Source organism: Ovis aries, chromosome 22, assembly GCF_016772045.2.
Source record: "Ovis aries strain OAR_USU_Benz2616 breed Rambouillet chromosome 22, ARS-UI_Ramb_v3.0, whole genome shotgun sequence".
Classification (NCBI taxonomy): Eukaryota; Metazoa; Chordata; class Mammalia; order Artiodactyla; family Bovidae; genus Ovis; species Ovis aries.
The window spans coordinates 37,169,239-37,185,188 of record NC_056075.1 but is presented as its reverse complement, the minus strand read 5'-3'; the positions used below and the strand labels follow the sequence as shown (position 1 = coordinate 37,185,188).

Here is a 15,950-nt window from a genome sequence, read left to right as displayed (position 1 = left end):
ATGACACAAAGCCAACACTGTTAAAATGCCAGACTCCAAAATATTTCAGTGTGATGTTGGCATGCTATATACTTAAATATGATACTTTCAGCAAAAGTGAACTGTGAAATGAACTGTGGTCAGAAAAATAAAAATCCAAGGGTATTATATCTGAATTTTCCCTCTCTTTGCACCATGATGCCATAACTGTCAATCAAGTGCTTCTGATGAACTTACTAAAGATATCTGAAGGTGCCATTAAGATAACACTTGTTTTCAGAAATTGCTGTTTATAGTATGGATTGCATAGTAAGAGAAATTGAAGGCCCAGAAACAAATTAAGAGGTATTATAGTTAAAAGTGAGGAAGTAAGTTCTTGAAATACATGTATTAGTAGAAACGAAAAGGGACAAATGGTATAACTAGGACAGGATTTAGTGAGTGACAGAATATGTGGGTGGGTGTAGGTAGAAGAAGCCAAGGAATGTTAAGAATTTGAGTCTAGGTGAGTTATGATCTCATTGAACTTTGATTTGGTCAAGTATTGGTTATTTTCTAATATTAGAGGTTATAAAGTTCAAGACAAAGTTTCTCTCTCCAGGACTAGTAGGGGAAATAGTGACACTTGTTTCAGAGGGAGAAGAAGGTGCAGCCATCCTCACAGTCTGATTTTAGAACATTTTTGTCCCTGTCACAGAAGCTCCACACTCATTAGCAGTCAATTCCTATTCCCTCTAGTTCTCTTCCCCCAGACCTTATGTAACCAATAGTCTTTTGAATTCTTATTTTTCTGACCACGGTTCATTTCACAGTTCACTTTTGTGGAAGGTATCATATGTAAGTGTATAGCATGCCAACATCACACTGAAATGTTTTGGAGTCTGGCATTTTAACACAGTGTTGGCTTTATGTCATCTGGGTTTGTACTTAATTTTCTCAAATTCTTTTACTATTCAGATATCAGAAGCATGAAAATCGTTTTACTACATGAAATAGCAGTAGAGGTACACAAGTATACCTGTCTTACTGCACCTTGCTTTACTGTATTTCATAAATATTACATTTAGAAGTTGAGAGTTTGTGACAACCATACACTGAGTGACAACCCTACACTGAGTGACAACCCTACATTGAGCAAGTCTGTCAACACCATTTTTTCCAACAGCATTTGCTCACTTTGTGTCTACATCATATTTTGTTAATTCTCAGAGTATTTCAAACTTTTTCATTATTATTACATTTGTTATGGTGATCTATGATCAGTGATCTTTGATGCTACTTTTGCCTCTATAAATTTGCTTATTTCCAGACATTCCATCAGAGAAGGCAATGGCACCCCACTCCAGTACTCTTTTGCCTGGAAAATCCCATGGAGGAGCCTGGTGGGCTGCAGCCCATGGGGTCGCTAAGAGTCGGACACGACTGAGTGACTTCCCTTTCACTTTTCACTTTCATGCGTTGGAGAAGGAAATGGCGACCCACTCCAGTGTTCTTGTCTAGAGAATCCCAGGGACAGGGGAGCCTGGTGGGCTGCTGTCTATGGGGTCGCACAGAGTCGAACACGACTGAAGCGCCTTAGCAGCAGCACCAGCAGACATTCCATACAGTATGAGGTCTCTTGTGACTGGCTTTTTTCACTTAGCTTGTTTTCAGGGTTTATCCTTATTGTAGCATGTATAATCACTTCATTGCCTTTTGTTACCAAATAATATTCCATTGTGTATATATGCCATATGCCATATCTTATTTACCTGTTCATGACTTCATGGACATATGGGTTGTTTTCACTTTTTGGCTATTGTGACTAATGCTATATGGACATTCATGTCAAGTTTTTATGTGAATATATGCTTTTATTTTTCTTGATTATATATCTAGGAGTAGAATTTCTGGGTCATGTGTTAATTCTATGTTAACTTTTTAAGAAGCAAGTGACTACATCATTTACCAACCCCTCCAGCAATGTGTGAGGATTCTAGGTTCTCCATATCCTCACCCATACTTCTCTCTTTTTAAATTAGCCGTCTAGTGGGTATGAAGTATATCTCATTGTGGTTTTAATTTGTATTTCCCTGATGACTAAGATGTTGAGCATATTTTCATGTGCTGATTAGCTCTTTGCATACCTTCTTTGGATAAATGTCGATTCATATTCTTTGTCCATTTTTCAGTTGGGTTATACTAGGTCCTTATGAGACACCTGAATTGCACATTCTGTGGATTATCTTTGCTTACTTGGTGGTATCCTTTGAAGGAGAAAAATTTTAATTTCAGTAAAGTTCCATTCACCTATTTTTTTGTTGTTGTTCTCCTGTTTTAAGAAATTGTTGCCTGATTAAGGTCACAAATGTTTGCTTTTATGTTTTCTTATCAGAAATTTATTTTCTGAAACAAAAAAGAAATTTATTTCTTATCAGATATTTAGTTCTGTGGCTTACTTTTTGGTTACTTTTTATTACATGTTTTTACAATTAAAAACAAGTGTTGTCAAAAATATAGAATGATTTATGGTTTTAGGGAAGGATTGCAAGAATTACACTTTCTCATTCCTGAATCCTGTAATACCTGTTGAGAATTTGGGAGTACTAGACGGTGCATTGGAAAAGGCAGTGGCAACCCACTCCAGTGCTCTTGCCTGGAAAATCCCATGGACAGAGGAGCCTGGTGGGCTGCAGTCCATGGGGTCGCTAAGAGTTGGACACGACTGAGCGACTTCACTTTCACTTTTCACTTTCATGCATTGGAGAAGGAGATGGCAACCCACCCCAGTATTCTTGCCCAGAGAATCCCAGGGATGGGGGAGCCTGGTGGGCTGCCGTCTGTGGGGTCGAACAGAGTCAGAGACGACTGAAGCGACTTAGCAGCAGCAGCAGCAGCAGCAGATGGTGCAGAGCCTTCTCTGGATTGACAGTAAATCCTTCAGGTAGTTTGCTCTTTTGAACAGATGGTGGCAGCAGAGCTTTGCTGAATGAAAATTCTCAAGTTTTAAGCCTAGTATTTTTGAATTATGAAGATTTTTAATGCTCTTGGTAATAAATTGTTAGGCAGTAAGTTTAAATTTCCATTTAAGATTAAAAATTATTTAAATTTAGGGACTTTTTTGCTATGAGTTTATTCTGGCTTTTCAGTTTATGAAACCAGTTTGTGAATTATGAGCATTGTTTTCTTCAGTTCTCCAACCTTAGGACATAATTTTCTCTTAATACTCTAAGGTCTTTTACCCACTTTTCTTTCATTATCTCGCTCCTATCCCTATGATCTTTGTGTAGAGATAAAGTAATAGAGTAATAGTTAAAATGGTGATTAATGCTAAAGCTATTTGCAAACTTACTCCTAAAACACATTGGCAGACTCACATTCTGACTTAGGAAATATGTAATATAGAAGTTGAACATGTGGGTAACAGTTTTTTCTCCTTCAATAAGAAAAACTGCTTTATATCATCTCAAGATTGGATTAAAGATTTCCTTTTTAGATCTAAATATTAAACAGTAAAATTAAGTGGTGCAGTTATTCTGTGACAGTTGTTTTCAAGGTAATAGAAATAGTAAACAAATATTGCGCACTGACTGTTCGCTAAGTGTTAGTCACTCAGTCGTGTCTGACTCTTTGAGATCCCATGGACTATAGCCAACAGGCTCCTCTGTCCATGGAATTCTCTAGGCAAGAATACTGGAGTGGGCTGCCATTTCCTTCTCCAGACTGTTTGCTGAACACTATGCTAAATGCCTTATGTGCATTGTCTCTTATTCTCACAACAGCTGCTTCTGAGAGGTAAGTTACTGTTCTTGGCCTAAAGTTTCCAGAGGAAGACAGGAGTTTAGAGAAGTTAAATAATTTGCCCAAGTCACATTAGTGGATGGAGAGGTGTGTGTATGTGTTCATAAGCAAGTATATTATACTATTTTATGTGTGTTTAATTTTTACAGAGATGGTATCATACTGTATATATGTATCACTTTGCAACTTATTTTTAAAATTCAACAGCCTGATTTGAAAATCTGTAGCATTTGCTACTATGTATAGATGTCTGATCAATTTTTTTACCTCATGAATAGATACTGCTTTCTTTGAATAAGCTGCTTAAAAACAGGCGTTTCATCTGATTCTTCATTTTATTTCGCTTTTCCACTAGAGCATGTACCAAGTGTTTAATTAAATTTTTTCCTCTGTTAACAGAGTAATTTATTAGTTTTTGGTATAATGATCAGGAAGAAAAAGTTTAATACATATAATTGGTATAATAGTCCCTCTATTTTATTTTATACTTCAGATTACTTATTTTTGGATCATATGACACTGAAGCAAATATTCATTGCACACTTGAACTTAGTACTGGTGTATGGGAAGAAAAGCAAAGGAGTTCTATTAAGACGGTAAGATATATTTGCTTAGTTTTACATCTGTATAAAGTTTATATTCTATAAGTGTTTTTTTAAATATTTCTGTATCCTTGAGTTATTTTTAGTCATTTGCAAATAATTATGAACAGCTCTTATTTGTTTTGTTGTATCCATAATAAAGTGAATCACGTAAAACTAATATTAATTGCTTGCTTGCATCAAAAACCTTGTCTGACTAATTTTCTTTTTATAACTTCAGTTGTTTCATAGTTGTGGAATCAGAGGGAAATAATTCTGAAAACATTGAAAAGTGTGCACATTCAGAGCATTCATTCACTCATTCATCGGATATGTTGTGAACACTTAGTTGGTACCAGGCACTGTGTTAGCTGCTGGGAAAACAGTCTCTTGTCTCTCAAGACAGGAGACCCTGTTTTTGTTGTGCTGTCCTACGGGACAGGTTTGATATTCATCTGCCTGCACAGAGAAAGAATTACAAGAGGACAGGGGTAAACCTGCAGAGAGATCAGATCAGTTAAGAGGCATTTAGGGGAGGCATTGGCTACTTTAACTAGGTGGTAGCCAAGGAAATGGAAAGAAGAGAATGGATTTGGGACCTACTTTTGGTGTGTGAAGGACTTGGAGTTCTGGTTCCTTTTTTGATCTCTCTCAAAAGAAGCTGTCACCTAAATTGCAAAGAGTTTGAAAAAACTGTAAAAGCATTTAAAAAATATTTTAAGTGTTATAATTAAAAAAAAACAACAACAGTGCTTTAATCTCATTATGTTTTATTTGGACTTGTCTGTGTTCTTTGGGTTCGTAAATGAGTAAAAATTGTCACTAGTTATTAGCTAATTTGTTTTCAAAGTTGAGTTGGTGTTTTTGAATGGTCTGCATAGCAGTTTTAGTAGCAGTTATGTCTTGCTTCTTGGACTTTGCATAAATCTAGTAGTCTATTAAAGACTTTAGAGCATTTATTCAAGATACTGTCTACAAAATTTCATTAAGCCCATGAAGTTACACAATGAAAATAGAATCCCAGAATTTTATGGCTGAAATAGAGAAGAAAAAAAAGTCAGTGTCCTAAAGGGACCCTCAGACTGTGGAAAAAAAAAAAAGGTTTATTTAGCTTACTGCATATACTGAGATATTATGGATTTAGTAATAATAAAATTCCAAGAGTGCTTTTGGAACCCCAGACCTCTCCAAAATTACTTTTAGTCTGTTTTAAGGTAAGATCTGTTTAGTACATCAGTAGTTTTTTGCAGGAATAAATTATTGTGTTTTTAAAGTTGTGTTTAATAAGTTAGATATTTAGCTGTTCACATTTAACTCTTGGTGGCAGTATAACTCAATCCTGTGATTATTATTTTTTAGCCAGTATTTAAGAAAGCTCTCTCTTTTGTCTTCATTATACTGGTGAATAAGTACTTTTGAACTGTACTACCTACCTGTTTCACAGTAGTAGTAAGGGTACTTTTTGGAATCTCTAGAATAATCTGTTATTCTTCATAGCGTTTTAAAAAAGACAGTTCTCAATTTTTTAAACAGGTATGTAAACATATTACCATGCTTTCAAAAATTTTGACTTTTAACGGTTATGTGGTATTTTTATAGATGTCCCTTTGGCTTTTGAATTGTTGCCAGCTTCTCTATGTAGTAATTGTTGTGAACATTCTTATGTAAAGAAGTTGAGCACTGTGAAATTCTTTTGGAATAGAGTAATTTCAATGAGTATGGGAAAGGAGGGAGAAATAAAGCTGAAAAGGGAGGATGGGCTGACCCCCAGAGTTTGAATATGTGAAAGTAATTGGGAGCATAGGATTTGGGACATGGGAATGCAGTCCATAGGGCTGCAAAGAGCTGGACACGACTGAACGACTGAACTGAACTGAACTGAGTGACAGGGTCAAAATAGTTTTTTATAGGAAAACCTCCCCTTTCTCTTGTGGTTGTTCATGCCACCTTTCCTTTGTTACATCTCAAACAATTTGAAGCAACTTCTCAGAGAAAATAGCCAGGTTTACAGTTTGTTCTCAAATAAACAAATACGTGAAAACCAGCATTGTTTTGTCTAGATATGAAAGGGTCCTAATTTGCCATTGCTGTTGGCATTTTCAGTTCCCTTTATTATACTTGCAAAGATATGAGATTAGACAGCTTTAATATTTTGTAGCAAAGGTTACTGAGACTTTAATCTTGAGTCATAATTTTAGATCTTAGCATATGTCATAGGTAGTTTTGGGGAAGGAATTCTAGGTTAGTAATTACATCTGGTGTCAAAAATGGCAGCAGCACTGAAGTGTCTGCAGGCATTAAATCACATGTGTCTGAATTTAATAACTCTAGGGAGGAGAATCACAGTGTTTCTCAAGACTGCGTAAAGCATTACAGAATAGGATTTGATAATTTGAGATACATTGCAAATTTGGCTAGAAAAAAGTCTATCATTTCAAAATAAGTGTGCTAAAAAAAGTATTTGAAAGAAACTTAATTACATGTTTTAAATATGCCTTTGAGTTTTTCAAACCTTTTTTAAAGTGTAATGTACCTTGTGCTCTTAAGTTGGGTAAGATCAATAATAAATGGAAAGTTTTGAATTTGTGGTATTTGCACAGATGTTGGAGCTGGGAGTAGAAGTGGAACAGTTGTAATGCAATAGCTGTAAGGCCTAGCTAAATCTAATGACTAGTGGCTTAAGCAAGAAAAGAACTTAATTGTCTTGTGAAATTTTTCTTAAATTGGGATGTCAGAGAATAATTTAAAAGAATAATTTAATAAATACCCTGCATAGAACCTACTTTCTACCTTATTAGAAATCTGAGGAAAGTTTGGATCAAACTCAGACACTCAGTTTGGTGCCCTGTTTGTTAGCTTATTTGCACAATAAAAGAGCTCATAGGGTAAATGAAGTACTCTATGGTAGTGTTTGTTCTTTAAAAATAATAAGTAAAGATTCCTCATGAGATAGAATGAGGAATAAATTGGAAATTAGGCTTAAACATAAATTACAGGATCATCTTGCAAGTGATGACAGTGTCAGTACTAAAAATGTATTTACTAGCACTAAAAATTTATTTACTTGCACAAAAGAGAGGACACTTTATGATTTATTTCAGTCTGTTGCACTATACAGGTTTGGTGATGATAGTTTGCTTTTTTACTAAGGAACAAATTTAAGGAGGTTTCAGATTTTAAAAAAGTTTCAGGCGATGATATTTCAGTAGAAAGCGATGAAGACAACAGTATAGCTCAGCTCTATTGACAATACGGTTAACCTGACATCTGTTAAACATGGGACTTCGCAGGTGGCGCTAGTGATAAAGAACCCACCTGCCAGTGCAGGAAACCTAAGGCACCCTGGTTCGATCCCTGGGTCGGGAAGATCCCCTGGAGAAGGGCATGGCAACCCACCCCGGTATTCTTGCCTGCAGAATCCCATGGACAGAGGAGCTAAGCAGGCTATGGTCCATAGGGTTGCAAAGAGTCAGACATGACTGAAGCAACTTAACATATACACATATTAAACATATTGATCACAATCATTATTGTGTGCATGGTAAAGCAAACAGATCTCATAAATGTCACTTAGACACACATGGTTTTAAAGAAGGAGAGATCTTGAGTGCTACCCTCCCAGAATTGGAGTTCACTCATCCTTGACCACCCACTTGCTTTACCCTTGCTGCTGCTGCTGCTAAATCATTTCAGTCGTGTCCGACTCTGTGCAGCCCCATGGACGGCAGCCCACTAGGCTCCTCTGTCTCTGGGATTCTCCAGGCAGGAATACTGGAGTGGGTTGCCATTTCCTTCTCCAATGCATGAAAGTGAAAAGCGAAAGTGAAGTCGCTCAGTTGTGTCCGACTCTTAGCAACCCCATGGACTGCAGCCTACCAGGCTCCTCCATCCATGGGATTTTCCAGGCAAGAGTACTGGAGTGGGGTACCATTGCCTTCTCTGCTTTACCCTTACTCCTGGACATAAGATAGGTTATCTGTAAATGCTCTTTTCTTTTACTCTCTCTCAACTATCCTGTCTGTGCCATCCATGTCTTCTCTTCCATCAGTTATCCGAACTGCCACTGGAGTCTTCAAACATTGTTTTATTCTTGGTGCAACGTGAAATTCTTGAGGCCATTTGGGGAGAAGAGAAGGCACCATGAAAATGAGCTGTGGAACCTCTGAATGTGGAAATTCTGGGGTTGAGGGAAAAGCAGTGTAGGCCTTTTGGCACCCGGCTGTTCAGTCTAGCTTTCCCTTGTTCTCCATTTTGAATAAAAATATAAAAGGAGTTTTAATTTTGAAAAACAAGCTTTTTAATGTACATTTTTGATACTAGCCCTATTCCCTCTCCTTCCAGCCTACCAGACTGTGCCCGGAGACCCTTTATAGCAATTGTCCCTTGTAAGATTTAAGCTTTCCCTTCTCTGATTAGAGATAGAAGGCTAAAAATCTAAATAACTGTTAAGGCAGTTCATCCACATAAATATGTCACTATCAAACAGGAAGAAAGAATATCGATTTCCTTTGAGGTGATGAAGAATTAGCACGGAATCTTCTCTGGATATATAGTAGGTGGACAAAAGAGAGCTACTGTTACAGTCACGTGCTCAGTATGAAAAGCAAAAGCACTTAATGTCTTATTAAGCACTTATATAGCCCAGTATGTAGATGCCAGAGAGAACCGTTAAAGACATTAGGAGATGTCATGACATTTCAGATTTGTCTGAAAAATAAGAAGTAATAAATTCCTGAAAAGCGTTCGGCTAACCACTTGGGGAGAGTCCATAAGTAATAATTTGAAACTCTTAACCAGAACGAATGTATTCCTTTTAGAGGGTTATGTGTTGTCAGCTGGCAACTTGAAACTGGCCACTGCTCTAAGAAGGGCTTTAGATAGGATCAGGCACCTCCAAAATCATGAAGTCAGAAGAAGTCATCTAGAGTCTAGACTTTTATCTTTTTGTTTTACTTGATTGGTACTTTTCCTTCTCTCTACTACCGCTTCCCTATCAAAACCTCATTTTTTGAAAGGATTTGATTCTGAGGGAGAAATAATTTATATCAGATTCCCTTCCATTTTCTTTTAACCAACCCTCAGAATTAGACCCCCAGTTCGATTCCTAGGTCAAGAAGATCCACTGGAGAAGGAATAGGCTACCTACTCCAGTATTCTGGCCTAGAGAATTCCATGGACTGTATAGTCCATAGGGTCTCAAAAAGTTGGACACGACTGAGCAACTTTGACTTTGACTAGAATTAGAGGAACATTTGATGAGATGATGCCTACTTTCTAAGAATTGTCAGTGTAGGAAAAGAAACATGTAAACCAAATATGTCACATAAATAATACTTAAGAGTCTACGAAATACTGGATTCTTTTACCATATATAACCAAAGTCTTTTTGCCCATAGGATCTGTTCTTGTTCCCTCAAATCCTACTACCTCTTAACAAAAATTAGACTATGTGTGGTAGTCTGATAATTAGGAGACAATTTGGGAGTGGTGTTAGTGGGATTATTTTAGACCAGAGGCAAGGAGAGCTTTGAGACTGTGGGGAGATGGAAATTGAGTGGAAGAGCCTTCATAATAAGGTCAGCCATGTTTAACTGCCAAAGATTGAGCTTGATAATCTGCCTTAATATAGAGTCCAATGAGTCTGCTACTGGAGATCAGTGGAGAAATATCTCCAGAAAGAATGAAGAGACGGAGCCAAAGCAAAAACAACACCCAGTTGGGGATGTGACTGGTGATAGAAGCAAAGTCCAATGCTGTAAAGAGAAATATTGCATAGGAATCTGGAATGTTAGTTCCATGAATCAACGCAAATTAAAAGTGGTCAAACAGGAGATGGCAAGAGTGAACGTCAACATTCTAGGAATCAGTGAACTAAGATGGACTGGAATGGGTGAATTTAACTCAGACGCCCATTATATCTACTACTATGGGCAAGAATCCCTTAGAAGAAATGGAGTAGCCATCATAGTCAACAAAAGAGCCCAAAATGCAGTACTTGGATGTAATCTCAAAAACAACAGAATGATCTCTGTTCGTTTCCAAGGCAAACCATTCAATATCACGGTAATCCAGTCTGTGCCCTGAGTAGTAATGCTGAAAAAGCTGAAGATGAACAATTCTATGAAGACCTACAAGACCTTTTAGATCTAACACCCAAAAAAGATGTCCTTTTTTATCATGGGGGACTGGAATGCAAAAGTAGGAAGTTAAGGGATACCTGGAGTAACAGGCAAATTTGGCCTTGGAGTACAGAATGAAGCAGGGCAAAGGCTAATAGAGTTTTGCCAAGAGAACCCACTGGTCATAGCAAACATCCTCTTCTGACAACACAAGAGAAGACTCTACACATGGATATCACCAGATGGTCAACACTGATATCAGATTATATTATTTGCAGCCAAAGATGGAGAGGCTCTATACAGTCAGCAAAAACAAGACCAGGAGCTGACTGTGTCTCAGATCATGAACTCCTAAAGGCCAAATTCAGACTTAAATTGAAGAAAGTAGGGAAAACCACTAGACCATTCAGGTATGACCTAAATCAAATCCCTTACGATTATACAGTGGAAGTGACAAATAGATTCAAGGGATTAAATCTGATACAGTGCCTGAAGAACTATGGATGGAAGTTTGTGACATTATACAGGAGACAGTGATCAAGACTATCTCCAAGAAAAATAAATGCAAAAAAGCGAAATGGCTGTCTGAGGAGGCCTTACAAATAGCTGTGAAAAGAAGAGAAGCAAAAAACAAAGGAGAAAAGGAAAGATATACCCATTTGATAGCACAGTTTCAAAGAAGAGCAAGGAGAGATAAGAAAGCCTTCCTCAGTGATCAGTGCAAAGAAATAGAGGAAAGCAATAGAATGGGAAAAACTAGAGATCTCTTCAAGAAAATTAGAGATACCAAGGGAACATTTCATGCAAAGATGGGCACAATAAAGGACAGAAATGTATGGACCTAACAGAAGCAAGGACATCCAACCAGTCCATCCTAAAGGAGATCAGTCCTGGGTGTTCATTGGAAGGACTGATGCTGAAGCTGAGACTCCAATACTTTGGCCACCTCATGTGAAGTGTTGACTGATTGGAAAAGACCCTGATGCTGGGAGGGATTGGGGGCAGGAGGAGAAGGGGATGACAGAGGATGAGATGGCTGGATGGCATCACCAACTCAATGGACATGAGTTTGAGTGAACTCCGGGAGTTGGTGATGGACAGGGAGGCCTGGCGTGCTGTTATTCATGGGGTCACAAAGAGTCGGACATGACTGAGTGACTGAACTGAACTGAACTGAACAGAAGCATAAGATTAAGAAGAGGTGGCAAGAATACACAGAAGAACTGTACAAAAAGATCTTCATGACTCAGATAACCACAATGGTGTGATCACTCACCTAGAGCCAGACATCCTGGAATGTGAAGTCAAGTGGGCCTTAGGAAGCATCACTACGAACAAAGCTAGTGGAGGTGATGGAATACCAGTTGAGCTATTTCAAATCCTAAAAGATGATGCTGTGAAAGTGCTGCACTCAATATGCCAGCAAATTTGGAAATCTCAGCAGTGGCCACAGGACTGGAAACGGTCAGTATTCATTCCAATCCCAAAGAAAGGCAGTGCCAAGGAATGCTCAAACTACTGCACAGTTGCACTCATCTCACATGCTAGTAAAGTAATGCTCAAAATTCTCCAAGCCGGACTTCAACAGTACGTGAACTGTGAACTTACAGATATTCAAGCTGGATTTAGAAAACGCAGAGGAACCAGAGATCAAATTGCCAACATCTGTTGGATTATTGGAAAAGCAAGAGAGTTCCAGAAAAACATCTATTTCTGCTTTATTGACTATGCCAAAGCCTTTGACTGTGTGGATCACAATAAACTATGGAAAATTCTGAAAGAGATGGGAATACCAGACCACCTGATCTGCCTCTTGAGAAATCTGTATGCAGGTCAGGAAGCAATAGTTAGAACTGGACATGGAACAACAGACTGGTTCCAGATAGGAAAAGGAGTATGTCAAGGCTGTATATTGTCACCCTGCTTATTTAACTTATATGCAGAGTACATCATGAGAAACGCTGGGCTGGATGAAGCACAAGCTGGAATTAAGATTGGTGGGAGAGACATCAATTACCTCAGATATGCAGATGACACCACCCTTATGGCAGAAAGTGAAGAAGCACTAAAGAGCCTCTTGATGAAAGTGAAAGAGGAGAGTGAAAAAATTGGCTTAAAACTCACCATTCAGAAAAGTAAGATCATGGGATCTGGTCCCATCACTTTATGGCAAATAGATGGGGAAACTGTCCTAGACCTTACTTTGAGGGGCTCCAAAATCACTGCAGATGGTGACTGCAGCCATGAAATTAAGAGTCTTACTCCTTGGAAGAAAAGTTATGATCAACCTAGACAGCATATTAAAAAGCAGAGACATTACTTTGCCAACAAAGGTCCATCTAGTCAAGACTATGGTTTTTCCAGTAGTCATGTACAGATGTGAAAGTTGAACTGTAAAGAAAACTGAGCACTGAAGAATTGATGCTTTTCAACTGTGGTTGTGGAGAAGACTCTTGAGAGTCCGTTGGACAGCAAGGAGATCCAACCAGTCCATCCTAAAGGAAATCAGTCCTGAATATTCATTGGAAGGACTGATGTTGAAGCTTAAACTCCAATACTTTGGCCACCTGATGCGAAGAATTGACTCATTAGAAAAGACCCTGATGCTGGGAAAGATTGAAGGAGGGAGGAAAAGTGGATGACAAAGGATGAGATGGTTGGATGGCATCACCGACTCGGTGGGCATGAGTCTGAAGAAATTCCGGGAGTTGGTGATGGACAGGGACGCCTGGTGTGCTGCAATCCATGGAGACGCAAAGAGTCGGACACGACTGAGCAACTGAACTGAACGATTATTCCTCTACTTCCAGAGTGAAGGTTAGGCCCACTGAATACAGGAAGCATTTGGAGAAGGAAGCTAGTCATTTGGGAGAAAATCAATGTATATGGAGATCTTTCCTGTCTAGTGTGAAGATGTTAAACATATAAAAGGAATGGAAACAGTAAATGTATTCTCAACTTTCAAAAAGCTTTTGATGAATATCCATACTGTAGGTTCCCAAATCATCTAATTGCTAGGAGAATATTTTGTCACAGATTTGCCTTAAGGATAAGGGGAAACAGGGTAAAAATGACCGGATGTAATATCCTGGATGATTGAGTTCAGGACTTTGATGAGTTTTCACAAACACTCTAAAATAGCACTCTCCAATAGAAATAAAATGTGTGCCACTTAAGTAATTTTAAATGTTCTTGTAGTCACGTTTGACAAAGTAGAAATTAGCCAGTAAACAATTTTAGTAATCTTTTATTGGACCCATAAACCTAAAACATTGTCATTTCCACATAACATAAAATTTAAGGAGACTGTTTTTTTATAGTCTTTGAAATGTGGTGCATATTTTACAATTACAACAGATCACAATTCATCCTAGCCACATTTCAAGTGCTCAACCACATGTGACTATATCCAACAACACAAATGTAGAGAAAGCAACTCAGCTTTGCACATATCATTAAACTTCTAGAATGTGCCCCGTTAAGAGGTACAAAATTGAGAATGCAGTCTCAGGACAAATGTGTAAGAAGGAATTCCAAACTGTGCCTCAAATATGTGAAATCTAGGTTCCCTAAGGAAATAGACAGTTATATCATTGTATCTCCAAAACAAGACAGCTTTTCATTAGAGTGAGTGTCACAAAGTGAATATGCTTATTTTAAAGCTATGAAATTCTCAGAATAAGTTGTTTGTACATTTCTGTTTTCTATAATACTACAAATTTATATTTGCTAGATAAGCTAGGGAGAAAGAACTAAAGTTTACATGGAAGTGAGGTAGCCATATAAAGATAAATGGATGGGAAAAAATTAATGTTCTTCAGCTGAAAAGACAAATGTGGGCAAATGATTAATGGAAGAATATAAATATAAAAAGTAAACAATAGAATGATCAAATTTACAGAGTCAAGGAACTAAGTCTATAGGTCTGTGAAGGAAATCTCATAGCCCTGATGATAATAAGATGATAAATGCTAAAAGAAAGGTACTTAAAAGGTCTTTGGTAATACTGCACACTACGTACTTGCTGATAGACCTTGCAGGAGCACAAATATATTCTGTTCTATTTACGCTATGTGTCCTACACCTATTAGAATTCCTGGCATGTCCTGGGAGGGGACGAGGAGGATTGGTGGCCTTCATGGCTCCATACTTCTCACAGGACACAAACTCACTACACTTGTACCTTCTGGTGGAAAAATCTGCTTGATGCTCCAGCCTCTAGCCTCTGCTAATAATATTATAATTCCTCCCTATGTTCAGCAAGAGCTTCTAAAACTCTCCACAACTTAAAGGGAAGTAAGGCTAGTAAAATTTAGATCCCACAGTGTTTCTTCCAAACTTTCAGCATGGCTTAGTCACATTTCTGTCCCCTTTCTCCCTTCAAGTCTATCTCTGATGTATGTTTTAAGCAAATAAAAATATTTAGGTTAAGGATAACCACAAAATGAGATTTACGGCTCAGTATTCAAGAGGCCTAGTTTTTAGAGTGAGGAATTTACACATGTGGCACATAAAAGCATAATGGCATTATTGAAAATATCAGAACTTCTTACCCAGTGTGTGTAATTCAACGTATCCTGAAATAAAATGACTGGGATCTAAAATTTTACTTGCCTCACTTCTTTCTTAGTTTTGGAGAGTTTTAGAAGTTCATGCTGAATAGTATTCGTCCATGAATTGTGTGTACACACAAACTGTCGAAAAGAGCTCCCTAAAGAACTGTGATTTTAAGTAAGAACATAAGAGACAAATTTATAAGCACATTAAGCTAGATACTTCAGAGTTGGCATTTTGGTGTGTTTGTTTAAGGCCATATGCCTTGCAGATGGTATTTTTTGGTGCTCCTGTTTAACCATTTGCCATTTACAGTCTTAATCTTATTGAAAGGAAGAGAAAGATTAAAACAAATAAAGCTTTTTTGAAAATGTCAGTTTTTATGAAAACTCTGCTTTAGTTCCATTTTATAATATTTATGAATTCAATAGGGACTCTGAAATTTTAACCATATATAACCCTCTGTAATTCGGCTTCTTAAATAAACTAAATACCTTTGAGCTTTAGGAGTAAATCCTATTTAGCATTTCCACTCTTAAGTTCATCTTGGTTAGAAATGAAGGATGCAGTTTTCTGTCTCATGTTTTCTGTGTTTAATATGATTGTGAAATCCTGTGAAAAGAATAGAACTTAGGTTAAAATACAGAAGTATCTCCAAATCAAGTCAGTATAAAGCATTGAGTATGAGAAAGAGGAAACTGAGCATGAGGTGCAAGGCGATGAGAATGTGGTCCTTTCCTTCAAGGAGGAGGAAATAAGATCAGCAATATAATGAGCAGACCTGAATGTTCATTGGAAGGACTGATGCTAAAGCTCCAATACTTTAGCCACCTGGTGCAAAGAGCCAACTCATTGGGAAAGACCCTGATGCTAGGAAAGATGGAAGGCAAAAAGAGAAGGGGGCAGCAGAGAATGACATGGTTAGATATCATCACTG

General features: G+C 37.7%; 1 protein-coding gene across 2 annotated transcripts in view; it reads left to right on the top strand.

Moving 5' to 3' along the window:
* PDZD8 (PDZ domain containing 8) overlaps positions 1-15,950 on the top strand; it is an 81,761-nt gene that overhangs the window by 37,208 nt on the left and 28,603 nt on the right. For both annotated transcript variants that reach the window (XM_042238721.2, XM_012103001.5), the window contains one exon: positions 4,253-4,355. In XM_042238721.2, the coding sequence (XP_042094655.1) occupies positions 4,253-4,355 (103 nt within the window). The remainder of the gene's footprint in view (positions 1-4,252; positions 4,356-15,950) is intronic.